At 39.8% G+C, this 24,044-nt stretch overlaps 1 protein-coding gene and 1 non-coding gene across 3 annotated transcripts in view; one reads left to right on the top strand and one right to left on the bottom strand.

Annotated features, from left to right (window-relative positions):
* Positions 1 to 24,044, bottom strand: part of BABAM2 (BRISC and BRCA1 A complex member 2) — a 400,562-nt gene that overhangs the window by 270,453 nt on the left and 106,065 nt on the right. For both annotated transcript variants that reach the window (XM_047069871.1, XM_047069870.1), the window contains exon 5: positions 9,708 to 9,902. In XM_047069871.1, the coding sequence (XP_046925827.1) occupies positions 9,708 to 9,902 (195 nt within the window). The remainder of the gene's footprint in view (positions 1 to 9,707; positions 9,903 to 24,044) is intronic.
* On the top strand, positions 9,109 to 9,213 carry LOC124504425 (U6 spliceosomal RNA). Its single transcript, XR_006960407.1, has one exon. It is a non-coding gene; the product is annotated as a U6 spliceosomal RNA (small nuclear RNA).

Below are 24,044 nucleotides of genomic sequence, written 5' to 3' on the forward strand. Positions count from 1 at the left end.
ATTTCCACATGGAATCAATATAAAAATTGGTAATGAGATCATTTTGGGGTACGAAATTCTTCAAATTCTGGTTTATATCTTGCATTTGCTTCCATCCCAGTTCCGAGTAACACTGCAGGTGCTCAACAGCCACGTGTGTATGGCTGGCTGGCAGCTCTCGTGTTGGGCCGAGCCGTCCCAGACATTTTTCCAATACTAACCTCCACGTCAAGTTAGATTCTCTCTGTGACAAATACCTGAAGATCTGCTTGAGCTACCAAACGTTCCTAACAGGAAGGCTGACACCTGTCGTCCGGTCAGCGGGGAGTGATCATGGGACCCCACTGCCTCTTCCAGATGATTCGTTTTTTCCTCCACCAAATGCTGCCTAAACCTACTGTCCCTACTTCGTTTTCTCCACCTGCATTCCTGACACCCTGCAATGTGCTCTCCTCTGCTCCGAATGCCATCAGAACTGCTCCCGGAAACATAAGCACCTCTGTCTCTATTAAAAACTAATTTTGGGGGCGCCTGGGTGGCTCAGTTGGTTGAGAGACCAACTTCGGCTCAGGTCATGATCTCGCAGTTTGTGAGTTCGAGCCCCACGTCGGGCTCTGTGCTGACGGCTCAGAGCCTGGAGCCTGCTTCGGATTCTGTGTTTCCCCCTCTCTCTGCCCCTCCTCTGCTCACGCTCTGTGTCTCTCTGTCTCTCGATAATAAACAAACGTTAAAAAAAAAAATTTAAAAACTAATTTTCCCTCTCACCTTACTTTCCATTCCTTACCTGCATCTTAGTGGCATCAACTTCTACTGGTCCACATATGGTACTTTATGATGAACAGCATATTCAGAGATAATACAGGAACAATCACTAACCTAGAATGTATTGAGCCCCTACTATCATAATTCATTTCAACTATTTACAAAAGAAGGCTAATAATAACAATACTTTGTATTACATAACCCCATGTTTGCTCAATTCTGTTTGCTTCCTACGCACAGGATCTAATTTACCTTTGTCCCAAGGCTGGGTGACAGGGAAGTTACTCCAGGAAAGTGACAAAGAGAAAATCTATAGTCACACGTACACAAAACTAATGACAGGATTAGAATCTGAAGCTCCCACCTCCCAGATCACTCTCTCTCCAACACACTTCCAAATGGCCTCTGCCCAGAAGGACCTGAAACTCCAACACATACTGCTATAAAAGTAACCAAACAAGGAGGCCATTAGACTGAGGTGGTTCTAACACCTTGGTAGGTGACTTAAGCAAACTGAAATCTCAGCCAGTCATTTCCTAGAAATGCCTCAAAATTATCAGGAACAATCAGTCACAAACAGCCAACTAGGCTTTCCCAGATAATGCGAGCACTTAGGCTATAGCCAAATTCCCTGCTTTGCTTCGGTGTTTTCTCTACAAAAACCCTGCCCCTAGCTTTTGTCAGTAGAATGCTCCTAACCACGTCAAGTTGATGTTTACTCAAATAAACTCTCAAAAGTTTTAATATCCCTGTTTATTTTTTAACACTGCTCACATACTTTCCCTTCAAACGTAACATCACAGCAGGATGAGATGACAGAAGCCTAGGTCATTAACTCAAATGAGGAGCTCCTCCTAGAACAGCTCCTTTCTTTTCTGCACGGTAGTTTTAAATGCTGCCAGAGTTTAATTTATAAGCCACAGATTCCTAAAATCTTACTGGCATTTGGGGTCAACTATAATAACGAAAAAAAAAATAATTGCTTCACATTCTCCATTATGTAAGTATATGCCATTATTAAGAAAATACCCACAAAAGGAAAAAAAATCTGTTGCCAAAAAACTTTTATCTCACAGATCACCCACTGGTATTCTTTAATATGTAAACTATGTTAAAATAAGTGGTTGCAGAACATCTCAAAACATTCATTTCATAGCAGGAAAGAAAAATGTCTTTGATAAAAATATGAGGTACGATAACTAACTTTGAGTTCTGGGAATTAGTCAAAGAAAAATTCACAAACTTCTTTATGGTGCTTTGTTAAAGTTAACAAACACTGGTTCTTTAGACACAACAGACCCATGCAGGAAATACTGACAAGGCAGTCAATATACATAATTTAAAATGAGACCTTAGGCTTTACCCAATGAGAAAATGTATAATGTACCTTTATTTTGATATACTGTATCAAAACAGTATATATGATTTTATACCTGTGGCTTATGTTGTGGCATTCATCAAAATTAAAATTCTAATCTTAACACTAACTCTGCTTAAAGAGGTAGCAGAAGGGAGATCTTTGTGGTGAGGAATAGTTTTGCCTCTTGACTGCACTGGTAGTTACCAGGAAATGATGCATGTGGTAAAATGGCAAACACATACATTGTACCAACGTCAATTTCTTAGTTTCCATACTTTACTATCATTATGTAAAATGTAACCACTGGAGGAAACTCAGTGAAGGGTATGCAAGATCTCTCTACTATTTTATACCCTCTTGTGAATTTATAGTCATAAATAAACAAACAAACAAACAAACAAACCTTTAAAAAAAACTCTGACCATGCAGGCACATATAAGAGTTGTTTATTCTGGGGATGCTTGGGTGGCTCAGTCAGTTAAGCATCTGACTCTTGATATCGGCTCAGGTCATGATCTCACGGTTTGTGAGTTCAAGCCCCTCGCTGGGCTCTGTGCTGACAGTGCAGAGCTGCTTGGGACTCTCTCTCATCCTCTCTGTCCCTCCCCCCACCCCTCTCTCTAATAAGTAAATAAACTTTTTTAAAAAAAGAATTGTTTATTCTGAACACATAAGCTTACATTCTAATGTATCCTCTGTTTTCTCCAGATTTAAAAAAAGTGTTTACTAAAAATTACAAAACCACCATAGACAAAGAATGCAATGTTCAAAACTAACATCTACTCATTCATTAAAGGAGATGGGCAAGGCAATAAGAGAAAGGGCTTCATAAAAAGACAAAGGCAAAGAGCAGAGGGTTTTTGTTGGTTTTCTTTCAAATGTTTACCTCCAAGTGTGCAGTTGCTGAAACCTTCTAAATGGAAGTTTGGGGCGGGGGGGGGGAGACCATCTTTGAGGTGATATGGAGGGAACACTGTATTTCAAATTATCAGACTTGCCAGAATGTTGATGAGAAATTAGAACCCTCTCCCTCTTCTACATGGCTACTGAAATTTTCTTTTTGCCAGATGACAATAAAATGGAGGAGGCATCTCAGGTTTTTAAGAGCCTCACACTTTAATAACAGAAATGGAAAGTTAAGAATGTAAATTATGTGGCAGAAAGAAAAGTTCAATGATGACAACGGTGAAGGCAAGCAGTCACCATCCTCTCAAAAGAATACAGGATCTTGTAATCCAAAGGTATTAAATACTTACATATACTCTTGGATTCATTACAGAGGGTACTTATCAGATGGACAGTCGGATCAGGAGAACCAAAATAAATGGACTTATATTTAGGCCAGGAAGAATATATCAATCTTATGGTGGTTTAGTTAGAGAGCATATTAATATTAATGTTTTAATTAATAAACATCAATGTATTTCATTTTTTTTTTTTTTTAACGTTTATTTATTTTTGGGACAGAGAGAGACAGAGCATGAACGGGGGAGGGGCAGAGAGAGAGGGAGACACAGAATCGGAAACAGGCTCCAGGCTCTGAGCCATCAGCCCAGAGCCCGACGCGGGGCTCGAACTCACGGACCGCAAGATCGTGACCTGGCCGAAGTCGGACGCTTAACCGACTGCGCCACCCAGGCGCCCCAACATCAATGTATTTCATACAAAAGTCTTCACGCTTCAGTATTGCACTAAGCGATAATAGATCGGATTTACTGACCAGTAAACCAGAATGTGTGCTTACAATTCTTGTTCCTCATGTATGTCATGCTCCTAAGTTGTTCTCCAACCATTCACTGACCTCCTCTACCTATCATGCTGTGCCCACTGTCCCTTGTGGGCTTGGCCAGTTCCAGTTCATCAGTGACAGCTTTCCACAGTCACTCTGCTCCTCAGTGGTCGGGTCTTCTAAATTCTTACACTTGAGACCATCTATCCGGCACTGCTCCTTCATTTTTCACAAATATGTACAGAGCCTTCTCAATTGGATTTTAACACCTTCAAGAGCAAAAGCTGTGGCTGGTATACGGCCCTTGTAGCCCAAAACTAGCAGAGCAGACTTTCCATAAATGTACATCAGTCCTGCACTGGCTTAGCCCTATTAAAATTGCATCTTGTGGGGCCGGTACAGCATTCAGTGCCTAAAAATAATTTTAAATAGATTCTGTAGTCTTTCAGAGCAACCACCTTTTCAAACTCTGTGTTATGAGAAAGCCTAAAAAGCGTGCCTTTCAATGTCCTAATAAAACAGTGAGAAAATAGGCCCAAAAGAGAATCCCTGTGACATTCCACAAGACACCTGATGGCTGACAAGAGTTATATCCAATCTTTTAGGTGTAGTTCTTCCACATATTCAAATGCCTAAGAAAGGAACATGCTGTCAGTAGAATATTAAGGGAGAATGAAAAATGAAGGGCACCTGGGTGGCTCATTTGGTTGAGCATCCGACTTCGGCTCAGGTCATGATCTCACGGCTCGTGAGTTCGAGCCCCGCGAGCTGGGCTCAGAGCCTGGAGCCTGCTTCGGATTCTGTGTCTCCATCTCTCTCTGCCCCTCCCCCACTCATGTTGTGTCCCTGTCTCTTAAAAATAAATAAACATTGAAAAAATTAAAAAAAAAAAAGAAAAATGAGATAATCTAAGTCAATGACATCCACCTTCCTTAAAAGGGTAAAACAAATTGCCATGACTATTTCTTGGTTACCCAACTTTTGTTCCAAGGGACTATCGCGTTCTTATGTAAATGTCTGCAAATCATCCTGAGTGTCATTAAAGACCTGAGTGTCATTTCTTTCAAAAATCAACAGAATGTTTTTTCTTTCTGCAGTCTTCTAAGATCTTTCTGCTTCTCCATAGTATCTCCGAGATATCTCTGAGAGCACATCTGCCAGTTTCTTAAGTACCCTGAAACAGTCTCCTGTAGAGACTGTGTTCCATCTCCAAATGGAACACAGCCTTGCCAATACCTTGACTTTAGCCCATGGAGACCCATTTCCTACTTTTGACCTCCAGAACTAGAACATAATACATTTGTGTAGTTTTAAGCCACCAAGTTTATAGAAATTTTTTACAGTAGCAATAGGAAACTCATACAATCCCTGATTCAAAAAATCTTGGCTCAAAATCAAGTTCCTTTCTTTCTGCCAGGGCCTTGTGTTTATTGTCCAGATTCTTGGTCTAGTTTTGGATTCCATTAGCAGACTGTCCTTTAATGCATTCCTGAACCAGTATGCCAAACTTCAGTGTGTTTCATCCCTCAAGACACCTTATATTCTGTTCCTTGACCAGTAACTAACTCATATGCCTATATATTTATTTTATAGTCTCAGCTCCCACTTCTACTAGGCCTTCTCTAGGTCTGCTTTGCTGTAAGCTTGACCTCTAACTACCCACCTTGCCTTGTCATGGGATTCTCAGTTTCTTTACTTTCCCTAAATCCATACCCATTGCCCTAATGCTTACAAAGTACTCAATAATAAATCAAAATAAACTGGGGTGAGTAGAGCAGTAGTAGGTTTTTTAAGTGAAGAATGGAGAATCAGTAACATTAAATACAGAGTTTTTAAAACACTATAAATTCAAACTGTCTAGCTGCTTTAAATGAATTTAAACTCCAATAGCTACATGGACTACAAGTTGAGTATTAGCTGAGCCAGTGAATACACAGTTGACCCTTGAACACAGGTTTGAACGGCATGGGTCCACTTACATGGAGATATTTTTCAATAAATACAGTACAGGACTATAAATGTATTTTCTCTTCCTTATGATTTTCTTAATATCTTCTTTTTTCTAGCTTACTTCATCATAAGAATACAGTACATAATACATATAACATACAAAGTATGTGTTAATTGACTGTTTATGTTAGCAGTGAAGCTTCTGGTCAACAGGAGGCTATTAGTAGTTAAGTTCTGGAGAGGTCCAAAGTTACACACAGATTTGTGACTGCATGGGGGGAGGGGAAGAAAGACGGTGACCCTAACTACGTGTTGTTTAAAGGTCAACTATAATTTAAAAACCTTTTGGATCAGAAAAGGTGCCATAAAACTAGATATATTTAAATTCAACGTTAATATTCAGAGGGTGAATTGGGTGGGAAGGAAAATCCTAAAAACCAAAGACTAAAAAAACTAAAGTCTGAAGTGATTCTCATTTTCAAATGAGTCTATCAGCACTAAAGACAACACAGGTTCACGAAGAAGTCATGCCAAATTAACCTAACATCTGTTTTTGAGAAGAGAAATATGATGATTACTCAATAAGAAGAAATGCTAGGACTAGAGGATAAACTAACTTCAACAAAGTTTTCCTTACTATCCACGTGAACAGATTCAAATTTCAAAATAACCAATAGTTTAAAACCTTAAACTCCGCAATGTTGATGGAAACTGAAAATGGTGCAGCCTTTATGAAAAACAGTAAGGCGGTTTTTCAAGACTTAAAGATAACATTAGCAAGATGGTCCAGCAATGCCACCCTTGGGGATATAATCAAAACAATTCAAAGCAGTGAAAAGATATGAGCATGCCCTTATACAATACAGCTTTATTCACAATAGCCAAGGGGTGGAAGCAACATAAACGTCCATCAACGGGTATATGGATAAACAAAATGTGTACATACTTACAATGGAACACTATTCGATCTTAAAAAGGGATGCAATTTAAACACACTACAAGCTGCATGAACCTCAGAGACACCATGCTAAATGAAATAAGCCAGTCACAAAAGGACACATGCTGCATGACTCCACTTATTTGAAGAATCTAAAAGACTCAGAATGATAGAAACAGAAAGTAGAAAGGCAGTTGCCAAGGGCTAGAAGGAAAGGAAACTGGTACTTAATGAGTATAGAGTTTCAGTTTTATAAGATGAAAAAGTTCTAGAAATCCGTTGCAAAACAAGGCAAATATACTCCACACTGTTAAACCGTATACTTAGAAATGGTGAAGATGGTAAATTAAATTTGATGTGTCTTTTACCACAATAAAATAAGCAAAATAGGTTTTTTATTAAACTTTGGACAGAACAAAAAAGATGGTTTGCAACAAGAATAAATTTTAGACCTACTGATTCAAAGGCAATAATCATGGCATAAGACCTTGGGAAACACGTCCTTTAAGAAAAGGCTAAAGAATAAAAGGGGAGGAGCCATATTTAATAAGAAAAGGCAGGCTAAGTGAAACCTAAAAGAACAAACGCAGAGAAGGGAACCTGCAAGTTATTTTATGCTTAACTAAACCAACTTTATTAACTCACTCATTCAACAATGTTTATAGAATGTAAACAATGTGGTCGGCACTGTTCCAGGTGTTTCTGATACAACAGTGAACAGAGCAAAGATCCTTGCCTTCATGAAATTCTACATGTCGGTGGGGAAAGACGCACAAACAATAAGCGTAATAAATGAGTGCGGTAGACTATTTCTAAGTGTCTCCCAATGGTTCCGGGTATTCACACTCTCGGGTAATTCCTTCCCTGTGTGTGGACTGGACTTAACAGAACATAGAAAACGTGATAAGATGTCACTTCCAAGATCAGGTTATAAAGACTATGACGTCTGTCTTGCTCACACACTCTTGATCTCTCCTGCTTGCTTGCTCTGGTGAAGCCAGCTGCCACCTTATGAGCTGCCCTGTGGAGAGGCCTTGTGAAGAGGTGAGGAACTGAGGGCGGTCCCGGCCAACAGCCAGCACTGAACCAAGACCCTCAATCCAACGGCCTGCAAGGAACTGAATGGTACCAACGGCCACATGAGTGAACTCGGAATGGATCCATCTCCAGTTGAGCCTCGAGGTGACTGCAGCCCTGACCACCACCTTGGGTTCAGCTTCTGAGAGACCCTGAAGCACAGGGTCTACACAGATTCCTGACAAACAAAGACAATGATAATAAATGTGGTTGCTTTAAGCCACTAAATTCTGGAACGATTACTTTATGCAGCAACATATATTAACACAACATGTTAATCACGTGGTATGTTAAAAAGAGTTGCCAAAAAAAAAAAAAGTAGAGCAGAGTAAAGGTGGGGGTGTGTGAGATGTGATTTAAAAATGGGGTGTTACAAAAACTTGCATGTGAATGTTTACAGCAGCATTATTCATAATGGTCAAAAAGTGGAGCAGCTCTTTCTGCCCACGGGTCCTGTCCCCATGCTTTAATAAAACCACCTTTTTGCATCCAAAATAATAATAATAATAATAGTCAAAAAGTGGCAACGACTCAAATGTCCATCAACAGGTGAATGGATAAACATAACGCGGCATGTCTAAAATGGAAAATTACCTAGCCATAAAAAGACATGAACCAGTGATATATGGAAGAATCCCAAACATATCATCCTAAGAAGCCAGTCACAAAAGTCTACATATTGTGCGATACCACTGTATGAAAAGAAAGTCTATACAGAAACAAAGTAGTTTAGTAGTTCCTGGGGTTGGGGTAGGAAAAGGACTACCCATAAATGGGTGTGAGGGATCTTACCGGGGTGAAGGAACCAGTCTCAAACCAGACCGTGGTTGCTCAACTTGGTAAACGTATTATAAATCACTGAATTGTACACTTAAAACAGGTGAATTTATGGTTAAGGAAACTGTACCTCAAGAAAGCTGCTTTTCAAAAAAACAGGCGGTGTTAATACAGGCACGCAGAGAATAGGACACAAGGGGAAAAACGAAAAGGAAGGGTTCAGCCGTGAGAACATCTAGGGGAAAGAAGGCAGAGGAGGGAAAAGTACACAAAGACCCCAGGGCAGCAGCGCACCTGTGTGTGCGCAGCACAGCAAGGGTGTCAGTGTGGCTGGACTTGAAAAGTTTTAGGTGGGAGAGTGAGAGATGAAGCGGGAGAAGCAAGGATGGGTAGAGGACGGTGGTGACGGCAGCACGTAGGGCCTCTGCACGTCCACGGGAAAGACGTGGGCTTTTGCGACACGAGAAAGGGAGAAGAGATGAAAGTTGTGCGCAGAGGAGAGATGTGACCTGACTTGCATTTTAAAAAGATCCTACAGGGCACGCCTGGGCAGCACAAACACTAAAACCGGAACGATACAGAGAAGATTAGCATGGCCCCTGGGCAAGGATGACACAAGCTCCTGAAGCGGTCCCTATTTTTATAACTAAATATAAAAATGAAAAGATCCTACAAAGTAGGAAAATTATAAAAAGAGATGATAAAAGGCTCCATACAAGCTAGCTACCGCCAGAGTTACTGACCTCTCTGATCTGACTGGGATACTGACACGTTCTACACTGAAAAGGAGGGGACGCTTGTATCTCAAAACGTGGCCTCTGTGACCTGCACCAGACCCCAGTCCAGGGGGGTCTGTTATACAGGCAGGTCCTGAAGTTCCACCTCTGATGTGTGAACACCTGGCTCTGAGGACGGGAGACGGAATTTTACACACTTCCCAGGAGATGACTTGAGAAACACAATGAACCAGATGAACATTCAAGTCCCTTCAAACTCTGAATTATGAGAAAGTATACAGGCAACTAAAACCACGCTTGTCTAGGGAAATGGCTGGGGTTTACTATAAATGAATAGCTGAATTGATTATTTTATTACAGATGAAGTGCCTTTTTTTCCCCATTCTCGAAAATCCTTACCCAGTTGTTTTTTTTCCCAGCATAAATTTCCATGTTCTCTCCATACTGCGGCTCTTCCAGTAACGTCTGATACTCAAACATGAGGCGGGAGCTCTCACGAAGGCGGCTGCACTGGAACTGGTGATACTGTTGCACAAGCTCCTTCACCACAAGCAACAGACATTCAGGATTTGAAGGATTCCAGGAGGCAAGGTTCTGTAGAAGCCATAAATAAAAGACCAGTTGAAAAGGAATTTTCATACACATCCAGCATCCCATCAGCACATCGACACAGAGGAAAACCGTGATGAAAATCTAAGATTACTCTTAATTAGCCATAAACTCAGAACTGAAGTTACAAGGGTCTTTTGAGCTTGGTGACTTCTCCTTGTCTTCTAAAAATCCTTGCAGAAAATGAAGGAGAAATTCCATTAGAAGGAGGCAGAGACAGTAAAGTGTGAAGCCGGGTAGTAACAAAATGAGAAACCTAGATACCCTAGAAGATCATCATTTTAGCCCTGGGAGACTTAATTTCCTCTTATTCTTTTACAATTTTAATTTTTTTCAATCTGCACATAAATTCAGCATTATATGCTAACATCATTCAACCCAGATCCATAGACCATCTGCACCTATACCAGATATAAATAAATGTTCCGTAAACACTGGAACCCCACAGAAACACAAGCACACCGATGATGGTTTGGTCTGGAAATGATAGGAACGGAGTAGGGAAGAGGGAAAATAAGTTAGGAAATACAAGGTTGAGAGAGAGGAAGGAAATGGCTGTGAGAGCTGACGACAAGGAAAGGAGCTGGGAATGGGGAGAGATTTGGTAAGCATGCAGTCCTTGTTAAGCTCACATTCATTCATTCATTCATTCAACAACAGCTATCAGATGCCTATTATTAAGCTTCAGCCACTGTTCTAGGCAGTAAAGAAAACAAACCAAGGCCTTGCTCTCCAGAAGCTTACATTTTAGAGGGCCAAAATAAGCAACAAACAATGAACTACATCAGATAGTAATAAATGCTACTGAGGACCAAACAGCATGTATCTCGGAAGCCTAGTGAAGGGAGTGGCACAAGGAGAAAGAGGTGATCAGCTTGTGTGAAATGGTGCTGACACGGTGAGTAAGGAGGTCTGAGAGTTGACTGTTAGGTCCAGTGACACACCCATCAACAGCGTCCTCAAAAAGCACTCTTTGGTGAGGTAAAGCATGACTGTCAAGCATTTAAGAGAGAATGGGTAGAAAGTGCACATAGCTAGTATAGACAATTCAAACTGGTAACTAGGGAGGAGTGTGGGGTCAAGGGAAAGTTCTGCTCAGATGTTTGTAGCCTGCTGGAATGTCCATGTAGAAAAAGAGGGGGGGGGGCATTAAGGGGCTGGGTGCAGAAGAGCAAGAGGAAAGAAAGCCAACAGGTAGATAAGGATGGGATCTCTAAGAGGGCTGGCTTTAGAAATGAGCACAGAGAGCCCATCCATAGGAACAGGAGGAAAAGACTAGTGAAGGAGGAGGAGCACAGGTAGGTTGTTGTGTGAGGTGACAGGAGCTTGGGGCCAACTTCTCTCCTTAGAGTTTATATGTTCTCCTTGAAACACGAAGGATGGTCATCAGCTGGGAGTTAGGAAGAAGGAAATGATATTGGAAGTTTGAGAAGGAAGTGTGAACCAGTCATTTGGAAGAGTCATTCAGAAGAATAAATGGACTGGAAAAATGTAGGAGGAATTCCAGACAGCACTAAAAGCCCCACTGGGGTTAGAGGTACAGTTTTTAAGTGAGACAAATTAGCATAAATTTCGTTGCCTGGGTGCAAAGGTGGAGTGAGAGGAATTTGGATTTAACAAAGCTTGGGACCTTGCCAGAAAAGCACAATAGAAAGGAAGAGAGGCAAAAGATCTGAGAGGGTTTGCAAAAGAATGATCACAATTATGGGCCATGGCTGTTAAGTCAGGAAAAGGCCAAGCAAGTCTGTAAAGGAGGTGGGTTAGTGAAAGGGTGGCAGGACCAACGGTCCTGCGTTTCGTGGGTCATTAGGTATCATCACACGGGGAAAGGCTTACTAATAAATAGGGAAGATACATAAGCTTGAACTAGGGCTACTGCAACTCCAAGGACAGTAAGCAGAATGAGAATGACAAATGAAATAAAAGCCTGGTAGGCTGGCGCTCATTAGGGTGAGGTTTGCTCCTCCAATTAGGTCAATCACTAGGTGTCCGGCAGTAACACTGGCAGTTAATCCCACAGCCGGTGCTACTGGCTGAATGAACACTAACGGTCTTGATACCTACTAACATAGGAACGAATAGAATAGAAGAGTTGCTGGAGATGAAACACTAAAAAGATTGAACTGGAAGGATGGGAGGTATGGTCAGAGGATAGGATGGTTGCAACTGGGAGAACAGAGATGAATCTGTTAACTGGTACTGACAAGGTATGGAGTACTACCGAGAGTGCGCCTGGCTCGAAGAATCATTTATGTGAATATTAAACCATATATTTGGGGAATTTGGGGAAAAGGGAATGCTACAAATTTCCTTGGTATTGGTAGCAGCACCAAAGAGCAAGAAAAACACCTCCTGTACCTCCAGATTCTGTTTCAAGTGGGATAATCTCAGGTGTGTCTGGGGTATTGGGGTGTTTAATTACAGCTTCCCGGGTGATTCGAATGCACAAGAAAGGCTGAGAACCACTGACTTGGAGGAAAAAGAATTACAGAAGAGGTTGCAGGTATCTAGGACTCTACTGATAACAGACCATGTTAATACCCCCAAAACACTCAATCTCCAGAAATCTAGAAATTTAGCATCAAGAAAGAGAATACATATTATACTATGAATGTTCAATAAGTGATAATTATATAGCTTGCCAAGTGCTATATAAATTCTAAGAACTTTTCATACGTTCAAGTTAATCGACATCACAACCTTACAAGTTATATTAACCACTTTACACATGAGGCAAAAAGTAGTTTAATATCTTGTCCAAGGTCAAAGAGTTATTAAACAATAAATCAAGTTGAATTTCAAACTTAAGCAATTTGGCTCCAAGTCCCTGCTTAAGTACTACACCAGAGGTCCTTACACATTTTGGTCTTGGAAACCTTTTACACTCTTTAAAAAAAAAGTCCTGAGAACACCAAAGAGCTTTTGTTTATATGAGTTATAGGGATCACATTTACTATATTAAATATGAAAACCAAGAAATTTTAAAAATATTTATTAATTCATGTTAAAATAACAAACCTACTACATGTTAACATAAAAAAACATTTTTAATGAAATCACTATGATTTAAAAAAAAACAGAGCATGGCATTGTTTTATATTCTTGCAAATCTCTTGAATGTCTGGCTTAATAAAAGAGCTGAATTCTCATACCTGCTTTTACATTCAATGTTGCGATATGTTGTTTTGGCTGAAATATATGAAAAAAAATCCAACTTCACTCAAATATGTACTTTAAAAAGAGAGGAGTATTTTAATAGCCTTCACAAATAATTCTGGATATATTCTTCTTGGATACTATACCAAAACTCAACAAGTGGTAGTTTCTTAAAGGTTAGTTACAATGTGGAATCTGAAACTATATTCATAAATGTTTCATACTCTTACATCAAATTCCATCCATCTATCCTGCACTTTAAACATATCATTTACTTATATATGATTTTGTACCATCATGATGTGGTCATTTAGAAAATACTGACTCACTGAGTTACGTAAATCTTCCAAACTGTGACACGTTTCATTTATATAATACCAAACAGTCACATTCATTAATACCATAACTAATCTCACCAGAAAAGTCTATCAAAAGAAAACAAACAAAAAGTAAAGAAATGCATCCTTTAAAAGGATAGCAATTATTCTGGTCTACTAAATGGGTTGATTTACAGGCACTAAATGACAATGGGGAAATCACAAAATGCTCTTTTATTTACAGGATAGATAGGTCTTAAGGGAAGTTCAAATAAAGACTTGATGAACAGAAGAAAAGTAAGATCTTCAGCATCATACAGTGAATGAAGGGCAGCCCTAACTATGAACTGATTTGATAAGAAGAGTACAAAGTCTTCACTGGCAAATCTCTTGACTTCAAGATTCTGAAAATTCCTTTTGAGCTACTAAGGAACACAAAGTACCAATAGGATAAAACAACACAGTATAAAACTTAAAATGATCAGTATGTAGCTTGCTATGCATTTCCTCCAGAGATTATCATTAAACATTAATAGGAAAAATATGCAACCTTCCATTTCTTGGTCAAGTAGTCAAGTCCCTATTCAAGGACAAAAGGAAAAAACTTTAGTTACTTCAACTTCTATTTTTTTCAATTCTATCATTTTCTTTTTTTTTTTTTTTAATTTTTTTTTTTCAACGTTTATTTATTTTTGGGACAGAGAGAGACAGAGCATGAACGGGGGAGGGGCAGAGAGAGAGGGAGACACAGAATTGGAAACAGGCTCCAGGCTCTGAGCCATCAGCCCAGAGCCCGACGCGGGGCTCGAACTCCCAGACCGCGAGATCGTGACCTGGCTGAAGTCGGACGCTTAACCGACTGCGCCACCCAGGCGCCCCTATTCTATCATTTTCTTTAGCTGTTTGGCAAGTTACAAGCCTATATCCCACAATGAAGAAGAAGAAGAAGAAGAAGAAGAAGAAGAAGAAGAAGAAGAAGAAAAGAAGGAGGAGGAGGAGAAGGAGAAGAAGGAGGAGAAGGAGAAGGAGAAGGAGAAGGAGAAGGAGAAGGAGAAGGAGGAGGAGGAGGAGGAGGAGGAGGAGGAGGAGAAGGAGAAGGAGGAGGAGAAGAAGAAGAAGAAGAAGAAGAAGAAGAAGAAGAAGAAGAAAAAGAAAGAAAGAAAGAAAGAAAGAAAGAAAGAAAGAAAGAAAGAAAGAAAAATTCTAAAAGCATCTAAACTGGCAAACATCTCTTACCAATTTCAATTCATGTCAAGTAATTCAACCTAATTGTTAAATGCATAAAGATATGCCAACAAGTCCCTTTCCATTAAAATATAATCTCCCAATGCATGGAAATGCATTTGACCTCTTTGGCCATTCAGTGCATACTTCACCGTGAAATGACTTAGCCAAAAAAACATCCTCATCAGGGGAGGTAAAGATAGGCTCAACAAGATAAAAATCCTCCCATTATTGCTATATGACCATTTTTACTTAGGTAATTTGTGGTTAGAACCACTTTGTTTAGAAGAGGAGAACACAGAAAATATTACAAGATTGTGATCACTTCCTAACTCTAGGACATATTTTTTAAATGGTCTAACAATGGAGGATGTTGGCGCTTTCCACTCTCGAGTCAAGTTAGATGTCCAAAGGTTTCTTCAGGGAAGTGTGCAGGCCAGCACTTGGGAACAGGGCCTAGGTGGATGGTGCAGTCAAGGCATAAATTAAGAGGCCTCTTTAGAAAAAAGAGAAATAGGTATGTCTAGATATATACATATGTATATATAATATGTATAATTCTATGTATATTAAGTTCTTATTCTACTTACTTTTGGTAATGCATGAAAGAAAAAATCTGAAATGAGGATGGTCATGAAGAGTAAGCATAGGACACACACTACCAAAGAAAAGAGAAAAGAGATATCAAAAATGAGGAATGAGGGGTGCCTGGGTGGCTTAGCCTGTTAAACAGACAACTCTTGATTTTGGCTCAGGTCACAATCTCACCGTAGTTCGAGCCTCACATCCGTCTGTGAGCTGACAGCACAGAGCCAGCTTGGGATTCTCTCTCTCCCTCTCTCTATGCCCCTCCCCTGCTCACGCTCTAAATAAATAAATAAACAAACAAACTTTTAAAAAATGAGGAATGAAAACCCCATTAGAAAAAAGCAATAAAATACAATGAAAGTAAACAGACAAAAGCAGAGAATTAACTACTATTATGACACTTTATTCACTCTCACTAAACACTGATGAAGCAGCTCAGGGAAGGTGTGATGTCAGTTCTTTTTAAAGACAGGTTAAGCAGAGAGGCTGGCTAACTCTGGTAATACTCAGGGGCGGACAGTGACAGTGCAGAATGTAAATCTGCCAATCCTCTCTTCAGTTCCCTGAAACATCGGCTGCTAACCAAACAGTTCGCACCTGCCTCTCTATAGCCGTGACCCATCTCACACCTGGTGCTAATTCTGGATTCCCCACTTTGGCTCCCCTGCTGGGGCTGCCAGATGTGAGAGATGTTCCTGCTCATGGGACCCTCAACCATCTCACATTTCTCTCTCATCAACACACTCCACCGCACATGTATACTCCCAAACCAATGGCTCCACGACCTTGAACATGCCCAACAAATCCTCAGTTCCTTGTCAGCTTCCTTATGTCAGCAACACAGTGATGGATACTGTTTTCGGAGGCCTAGCTCACCCTCGATTCACATCTCACTGAAAACATGGCTTCTCAGCCATACTGAGGCAAATTTAGACACATCAATTAATGAAAAAAGTTGGGAAACGATGTGCTAAAGTTCATATCTTTGGGGGGCTAAAGGAGAAAAATAAGCAAATTAGCAAATGAGCCCTGGGGCCCATCACTGCCTAATAATGGAGAGAAAAGAAATTGAAGGGGAAATTTTTTTCTTTAAAAACAAAAATCTTATAATGAAAAATTTCCATTAATAAAGGAATTACCTGACACTTCATACTACAAAATTTTGCGCTGTCTGGCAATCAGATAAAATGGAAATCAAAACTGATTGACAGCGTATGAAAAGCATGCAACCTTATTAATAATCAAAGAAATGTAATATTCCTGGGTTCTTTTTTGTTAACTAACTTTTCATTGAAAAAAATAATATATACACATGGTAAAAGAAACAGCACTTTTCCAATAGCATAAAAGAGTATCAACAACAAAAGTTAAGTCTCCCTCACAACTTAACAGATTCCCCAAGTAGATTTCCCCATTCCCCAAGTAGACTACTCTTATCCCCCAGAAAAAGCAACACTGGGACTGTGTAAGGCACCAACATTTGACCCTTCTTGGGTATTTCTAGATCACCTCTAGCTCTGCTACCGCTGCACCTTCTCCCCCACTCTCTTAGGCTACATACCCTAGCTCCCCTGGTTCCACTAGCTTCCCTTGAATCAGTTGTTAATGTGAACTCAGTAGCCTGACTTTTACTCCAAGATGGGTCCTTGGTCCCATAAATTGTTTCTTGCTCTCTCATGGGACTCATGATTCGGCCAGCCCATCACTTTTTAAGCAACCAGCTAATGCTAGTGAGGATGCAGTTTAATGGACACTTTCACACATGAGAGTGAAAATTGATATAAGCAGTTTCATTCTCAAAACCCCCTAGAAGTCCTATTTCTGGGAATCTATCTAAGAAAAAAAAATAAGGGGAAAGTATCATAGACAAAAAATATACGGTCATTTAAAATATCATGCAACTGCAAATAACCTACGTGCCTGATAATAATAGTTGAAAAACTGTTATAGTCATTCAAAGGAATACACAGCCAGTATGTTTACAAATACTGTGCAAGAGCACAGAAAATACTATTAAATACTGGCAAAATATTAAATGAAGACAGATACAAAACTACATATACATTAAGATCTTGACTTGATTGTCCCCATCCCCTCCTAAGCCCCTACACACCAAAAACCACCTGTGCATAAAAAAATTATTTAGAAGAAATGTTAACAACTGATGTCTACAGTTGGGAGCTATTTAGAAGAGTTCTTTTTTCCTTCTTCTAAATGTTCTATACTTTCCAAATTTATATAAATGTGTGTATATGGGGCGCCTTGGTGGCTCAGTCGGTTAAGCTGCCAACTTCAGCTCAGGTCATGATCTCGCGGTCCGTGAGTTCGAGCCCTGCATCGGGCTCTGTGCTGACAGCTCAGAGCCTGGAGCCTGTTTCAGATTCTGTGTCTCCCTCTCTCTCTGCCCCTCCCCTGTTCATGCTCTGTCTCTCTCTGTCTCAAAAATAAATAAACATTAAAAAAGAAATTTTTTTAAATAAATAAACGTTAAAAAAAATAAAATAATAAAATAAATAAATGTGTGTATGTGCACATAAATAACACATGCACGTATTTTCATAATGGAAAACTACAAATTTGAAATAGTAGGGAGCCCACGTGGCTCAGTTGGTTAAGGGGTCTGACTCGTGGTTCCAGGTCAGGTCATGATCTCACAGTTCATGGGTTCGAGCTTTCCGTCAAGCTCCATGCTGACAGTGCAGAGCCTGCTTGGGATTATTCTCTGTCTCCCTCTCTCTCTGCTCCTCCCCTGCTTGCTCACTATCCCTCTCTTACTCAAATTAAATAACTAAACATTTTAAAAAAATAATTAATATACTTCAAATATCTCATTTCAAACTGTCTTCCAATCTCAAGTTGAAGAAATTCCACTTGCCATTTACAAATTTTATGAGGTCAGACTTCAATTGTCTCTTTTTATCAACTCAAAGTTACCCAGTTCCACAGCCTTCTGGAGAACAAATCTTGCATCGCTTAACCCTAGATAAATATGCTTTAAGTAACCTTGAACTGTTTCTTAAATTCCAAACCTCACACAACATTTCCAGAAAGCTACTGCAATATGCTATAATGTAATGGCAACAGTTGTAGGAATTCATTATGCTTCTCTCAACCAAAACTCTTTTGTGTTAACATTCCTCTGAATGGAAGTCTTAGGAAATGACCGGTGACATTTTACATTTCTAACAAGAACTGTAACTGGACAGCATGAATTTTTAAAATATCATTTCATCTAGGGGATACAAAAGATAGAAATAAATCTTCTAACTGACCTATTTGTAAGAGGACCACATATTATCAAAAATGAATGTCTACACTGTGTACAATAGCTCCTCTAACACATCACCTACAATGACTTAAATGAAATTATTTTAAACTTTTTTAATACTTTTTTTAAAATTTTTTTCAACGTTTTTTATTTATTTTTGGGACAGAGAGAGACAGAGCATGAACGGGGGAGGGGCAGAGAGAGAGGGAGACACAGAATCGGAAACAGGCTCCAGGCTCCGAGCCATCAGCCCAAAGCCTGACGCGGGGCTCGAACTCACGGACCGTGAGATCGTGACCTGGCTGAAGTCGGACGCTTAACCGACTGCGCCACCCAGGTGCCCCAGTACTTTTTTTAAAATACAGCAACTTTTTAAAGTAGAGTTAACATAGCATGACGTTTAACGGTGGGTGACAGGGAAGCTGAATTAAGAGAAGCTAACTCTGGGACTACGCAGAGCAAGTCTACTTCTACCTACATAGAACTACCCTCCACACATTTATAGTCATGTGGCTAACAAAAAAGACAACACAGCACTCACGAGCATATCCCTTACAGTTAACTTGTAGTTCCTGTTTAACTTCTATCTTTTGAGAAAATTCACGCGTTAAGAACAAAACGGGGTAGGTGGTAGGGGAGAGTACCCCGCAGTTGCATTCTGTTCCACTAAAATTTGTAGGGTACCACAAAAATAAGTATTGGTAAGGCAAAAAAATTAAATAGGGTCATTTTGTAATCCTCAGTGGCTTTATTTTCAAATACTCTAATAATTATCTTCATCCTTATAAGCAGGGCCTATTGAGTCTGAGATTTGAGATTGTTGCCATGATATTTGAAGTTGTTGTTAATGACGGTCTCTGAAAACTCAATGGGTTCTGGGAAGTACAGAAGAGCTAACTGAAAAGATACAAATCTCTGACATCCAAATGAACAGGTAAGGAGACAACCAATATAAGACCATTTCTGGAGTTAATATGAGCTTTAAAAGATACTCCTAGAAACAGTTAGATTAAATCTTCATATCTACTTAGGAACTGTATATGACAAGTAAATTGAATATACACTGGTGAAACAAGGTGACGGTGCCGCCTGTGTTCAGGGGCTACTGAGGGAGGAGGAGAAGGCACTCCAGACCTTTTAAATCCTGCTTTAACCAGAACACCGCTGCCATTCTGGTTTTTGTTTGGTTGGGTTGGGTTGGGTTGGGTTTGGCTCTGGCTTTGGTTTTGTTGAAGTTTTACCTAAGACATCATCTGAAAAAAATACTGCTGGGAAAATGGGTCTCATCTAATACACAGTAAATACTTTAGTGAAATTTCATGCTCCTTTTGCCCTTCCTATCTGTGACCATCTTCATCTTGATACCAGAATCCCTGATAAGAGGAAGCCAGGGAAGCCAGACCCATTAGATGACTTGGAGGACCCACAAGAAGAGGTGCTGAAGAAAAGCATTTTCTCTAGTTTAAGACATCAGCCCCAAGTCTCAATCAATGTACAAATACACAGCTCATGCTTAGAGTAAAAGGGATTTGTCACCTTAAATCATACATATCTTGATAATAAGCAAAATGGGATTGGTATCTTCTCAAAAACTCTAATCTATTTGGGTCATCCATGAAAGCTTCTGGCTGTGATTTCTCCCTCAGCTTTCTCTAGAGCTCTCCAAGGTTCTGACCTGCCTCTCAACCAAAATCCAACTTCCCCGAATTCTTTTTTTTTTTTTAAACTTTTTGTGACCTAGGATCTTTCTAAAAGGGCTTTTTTGTTGCCCTGCAGGATAAAATACAGCAGTCCATTCCCTGGCTTACAATCAATAAAACCTCCTGGCTACTAATGGTAAAGTGATCCTGACTGTACATCAGTACAGAACAGGGACAATACGTATCTTTAAGAAGGACAAAGGTAAAGTCCTGAACAAAATCCACAATTAACCTTAGTAGCTGAAAAATCACTTTTCCATGTGATTTCCCCAATGATAGAATTGCCAGACTCATAATAGAAAAAAAAAAGCAAAACAAGGAATCTTAAATCTGAACTTTGAAATGCCATTCAGTAGGCAGCCCCACCCACAGTTGATAGGTAAGCAAAACTTCCAATTAACAGAGGATGTCTGGGGAATCTTCAAACATCTACAATGAAATAACCTATCAGTGCATCACACCAGAATTTTCTATCATCCCAATTTTGTGCTTGGGTGTCAAAATGGTGCACTTGACTTATTTAGTTTCTTCCACAGCTAAACATGCTTTTAATCTAAAATATACAAAAATATCTAAAATTAGATATTTGGCTCCATTTAGAAAATTCAAAAAATTATCCCTTCTTGCCCATCAGAAATTACTGTAAAATTACCTGTCAACTTTTCTTAAAAGGTGACCAGCATGCAGGCCCAGGTCATGTTGAAGTATCCCTTCACATAGGGCACACTTCTAAGTTCTGTTTCTTTGGAAAGAAAGTACTGTTTCTTTGGAATTGGAGGTAGATAGATGATAGGAAACAAGGGTTGGAGGGAACAGGGGAGGGAAGGAATCTCAAGCCACATCCCTTGGCCCAGCCTTCCTTTTTATTAAGAGGAAGAAAACAGAGAGCAGATTCCTTTCTAGCTTAGAAACCCCCTTAGGTGCAATAGAGTTGAAAAGAAGGGACAGAGTACTGTCCACAGAACCTTTCCCAGCCTTTCTTCTCTCAATAGTATAATCACTTAAAGAATAGTAATGGTAGCTTTTCCCTGACATCTTGAATATAAAGAGCTAAGACTGGGAACACTAACATCACTGAATAGAAGCACTTTGGAGAATACGGACTTGAATAATAACTAAATCCACTCTAGCAAGGTGCTACCTTTAAATATAAAATCAAATCTATTAGGAGCTAATATGCTCAGGTTTTATTCCCACTGTTGATCAAAAAAGTATGAATAAGTAATATTATTATTAAATTCAATTTTGCATAAAATGCCAGTGTAAATAAACCCTAAGCACTAAAAATCCTTTTGTGTGGCCAACAAAGTGTTTTAAAGAATTTAAATTTAAATTCCTTTAAGCTGAGCACACATCCAGCTCACCAAGGCCCCAACAATCTCACACACACATACACACACACACACACACACACACACAATCCTCTGTGGCCCAAATTAGTTGTGCCCCTGAAATGAATGTTGCTATTTACCTGAGTCACTAACACCACACCCCTTCTCAATCGATGTTACTCAATTCTAAGAATAAAAGGCAACACCGCAATGGCAGAAAGAAAATTGGCAAATGTGATTTCTAACTTAATTCAAATTGTTTTTCCTGGGGATGTATTTAAATTGTCCAGGTTGCTCGAATATCATCCAGGGATGTGATTTTGAAGGAGACAGCTTGTTACTGGTTTTCCTGGCTGTACTACAAGAAACAACAGTGTGAGCTTATTTTAAGTTAATGTGTGCTTCTGTGTTTCTTTACAAGAAATTAACTGCAATCATTTAGTTAAAGCAAACACTTTGTTAGGGTTTCGTTTTTCATCAGAAAATGTCTTCAGGAGTCTTTTAAACTTAGAAGATTAAGAATCCCAACTTCTGCTTGTAGATTTTAAGCTTGAAGCAAATTATTTACATCACAGGGAAAGATCATTCAAGCCTAGTGATCCTTTGTGGCACTGTGTTTTTTAGCCATACATGAGCCGCAATATCCTAGGAGTCCTATCCATTCTCCCAAATCAAAACAGTAATCCTTTGCCTGCCTCAGCCAGAACCAGACCTCGGGGTCAATTCTCATTTCTTTCCAGCTATGATAATCACAAGGAGACCCATAGGAATGGGCAGTATGGAAAAAAAAACAGAACAAAGAGCTTCAACCAAGTTATTTTTAACTAGAGAAACACCTGCAGGCTCTGACACCTGGTTTCTGACCCCTGCCCTAGAGGATTTCCCTAGCTGGACTTGGCCTCTGGGCTACAATGATTTATATTATACAACTGTTTCTCCTGACCTTAGCTGAGCTTCCAGGACTGAATTCCAGACCTATGGACTTGCCAGATACTCCTCCTCTTAGTCAAAATCCCAGTCTTGGACCTTCCTGGCCAGTGGTCTTAAAGTCACCATTTGTCCTAGTAACACAATTTTTGTGTAAAAGACTAGAGGAAACGTCAGCTAAAAAAGAAGCTACCCCAAGCTCTTCTTCTTATACCAGCCACAAGCAGCTAAAAGAAAGAAAAAAACGATTCAAAGTAACACCGACCAAATGAAAAGATAGCCACAAAATATAATACATGGGATAGGAAAAGCTTTCAGTATCTTTATCCTTCCCCCTAAAAACTCTACCTCTTAGCCACAGGTCCATATAATGTCCTTGTTCTAAATCCACATTTAGAAGACATGTATTGTTTGATGTCCAACACCCATTTCCCTCCTTTTGGTAACACAAGTTTCCTTTGGGAAACCACTCCTCCCCATTCTCAGGCATGGGTTTTGAGTAAGAACCTCCACTCCAAGCTCCATGGGTCCTGACCGCCTAACCCTATCAACATTTCCTCCGCACTTAGTACCTACATTTGATTCAACTATGGGCACATATCCAATCAAACCCAGTGAGATAAATGAAGACATCAGTTGAGACTTCCGAGAAATAAAAGCGTTCTTTCCTTCCGCAGTAGGAGAATATAAAGTCTGAACCGGAGCAACAACTCTGTATTCACAAGGGAAGGGACTGAGCTGCTGGATGGATATAGAGACTAAGAATAAAGTCCGCACAGTGAAAGGCAGAGCAGAAAAGAAACAGAAACAGGAAGAAACTAGGTCCTGAAATTACATTATTTCAGCCATTGGACCAAGCCTTATCTGAAGCCCACCTTTGGTCTTTTAAGTTCTGTAAGCCAATGGATTCCCTTTATTGTTTAAGCCAGCTTCAATCAGATTTTCTGTGAAAGAGCAAGAAGAGAAGGAAAAAGTGAGAAGAGGGGGGAGGAATAAAAGAAAGCTGATACATCATAACACCGTATCTCCATACCTCCTCCAGGAGAAAAGAACAGACGAAGAGGTACATGAACTCTTATGAGGCCATATAACTATTCAAGAGATCTTTAACCCCAAAGTATTGCCTCAGTTTGGGTGTGATGTTTTCTGCCAGAGAAAAAAGTTAAGTAGCTCCTTATGCTATTTGCAGAAAAATCTATGCAGAGGGTTTAATCTATTTCCACTAAGCCAATAATGATTACAATCATTTCTCTTAGGGGAAAAATAATGAAAGGGAAGGAAGGAGGGAAATATGGAAGACTCTACCCTTGTATATTACAACTCATTCAAAGAAACCAAGTTAAAATGGACCTGAGGTAGAGCTTTTCACACACCAGTCAGGTATTGGATTGGGGGGGGGAGGGGGGAATAAAGTGAGACTTCTTGTAGAAGCCAACAGTGCCGCTGAAGGGCATAGAAGAGAAAAATGAGCAACTGTTCTAGACCAGATAAAGACGCTCTGGTTACTGACGTGTATTCGGAGGTTGTATCTGACAAGCAGCAGCATGTCACTTCCTCAGCACTGAGCTTAGAGAGGAGGTCTTCTCTGGCTTCATGGTCCTGTGCCCAGGAGATAT

Source organism: Lynx rufus, unplaced genomic scaffold, assembly GCF_022079265.1.
Source record: "Lynx rufus isolate CCGP_SWC_20201006 ecotype Redwood Valley unplaced genomic scaffold, mLynRuf1.p SCAF_8, whole genome shotgun sequence".
Taxonomy (NCBI): Eukaryota; Metazoa; Chordata; class Mammalia; order Carnivora; family Felidae; genus Lynx; species Lynx rufus.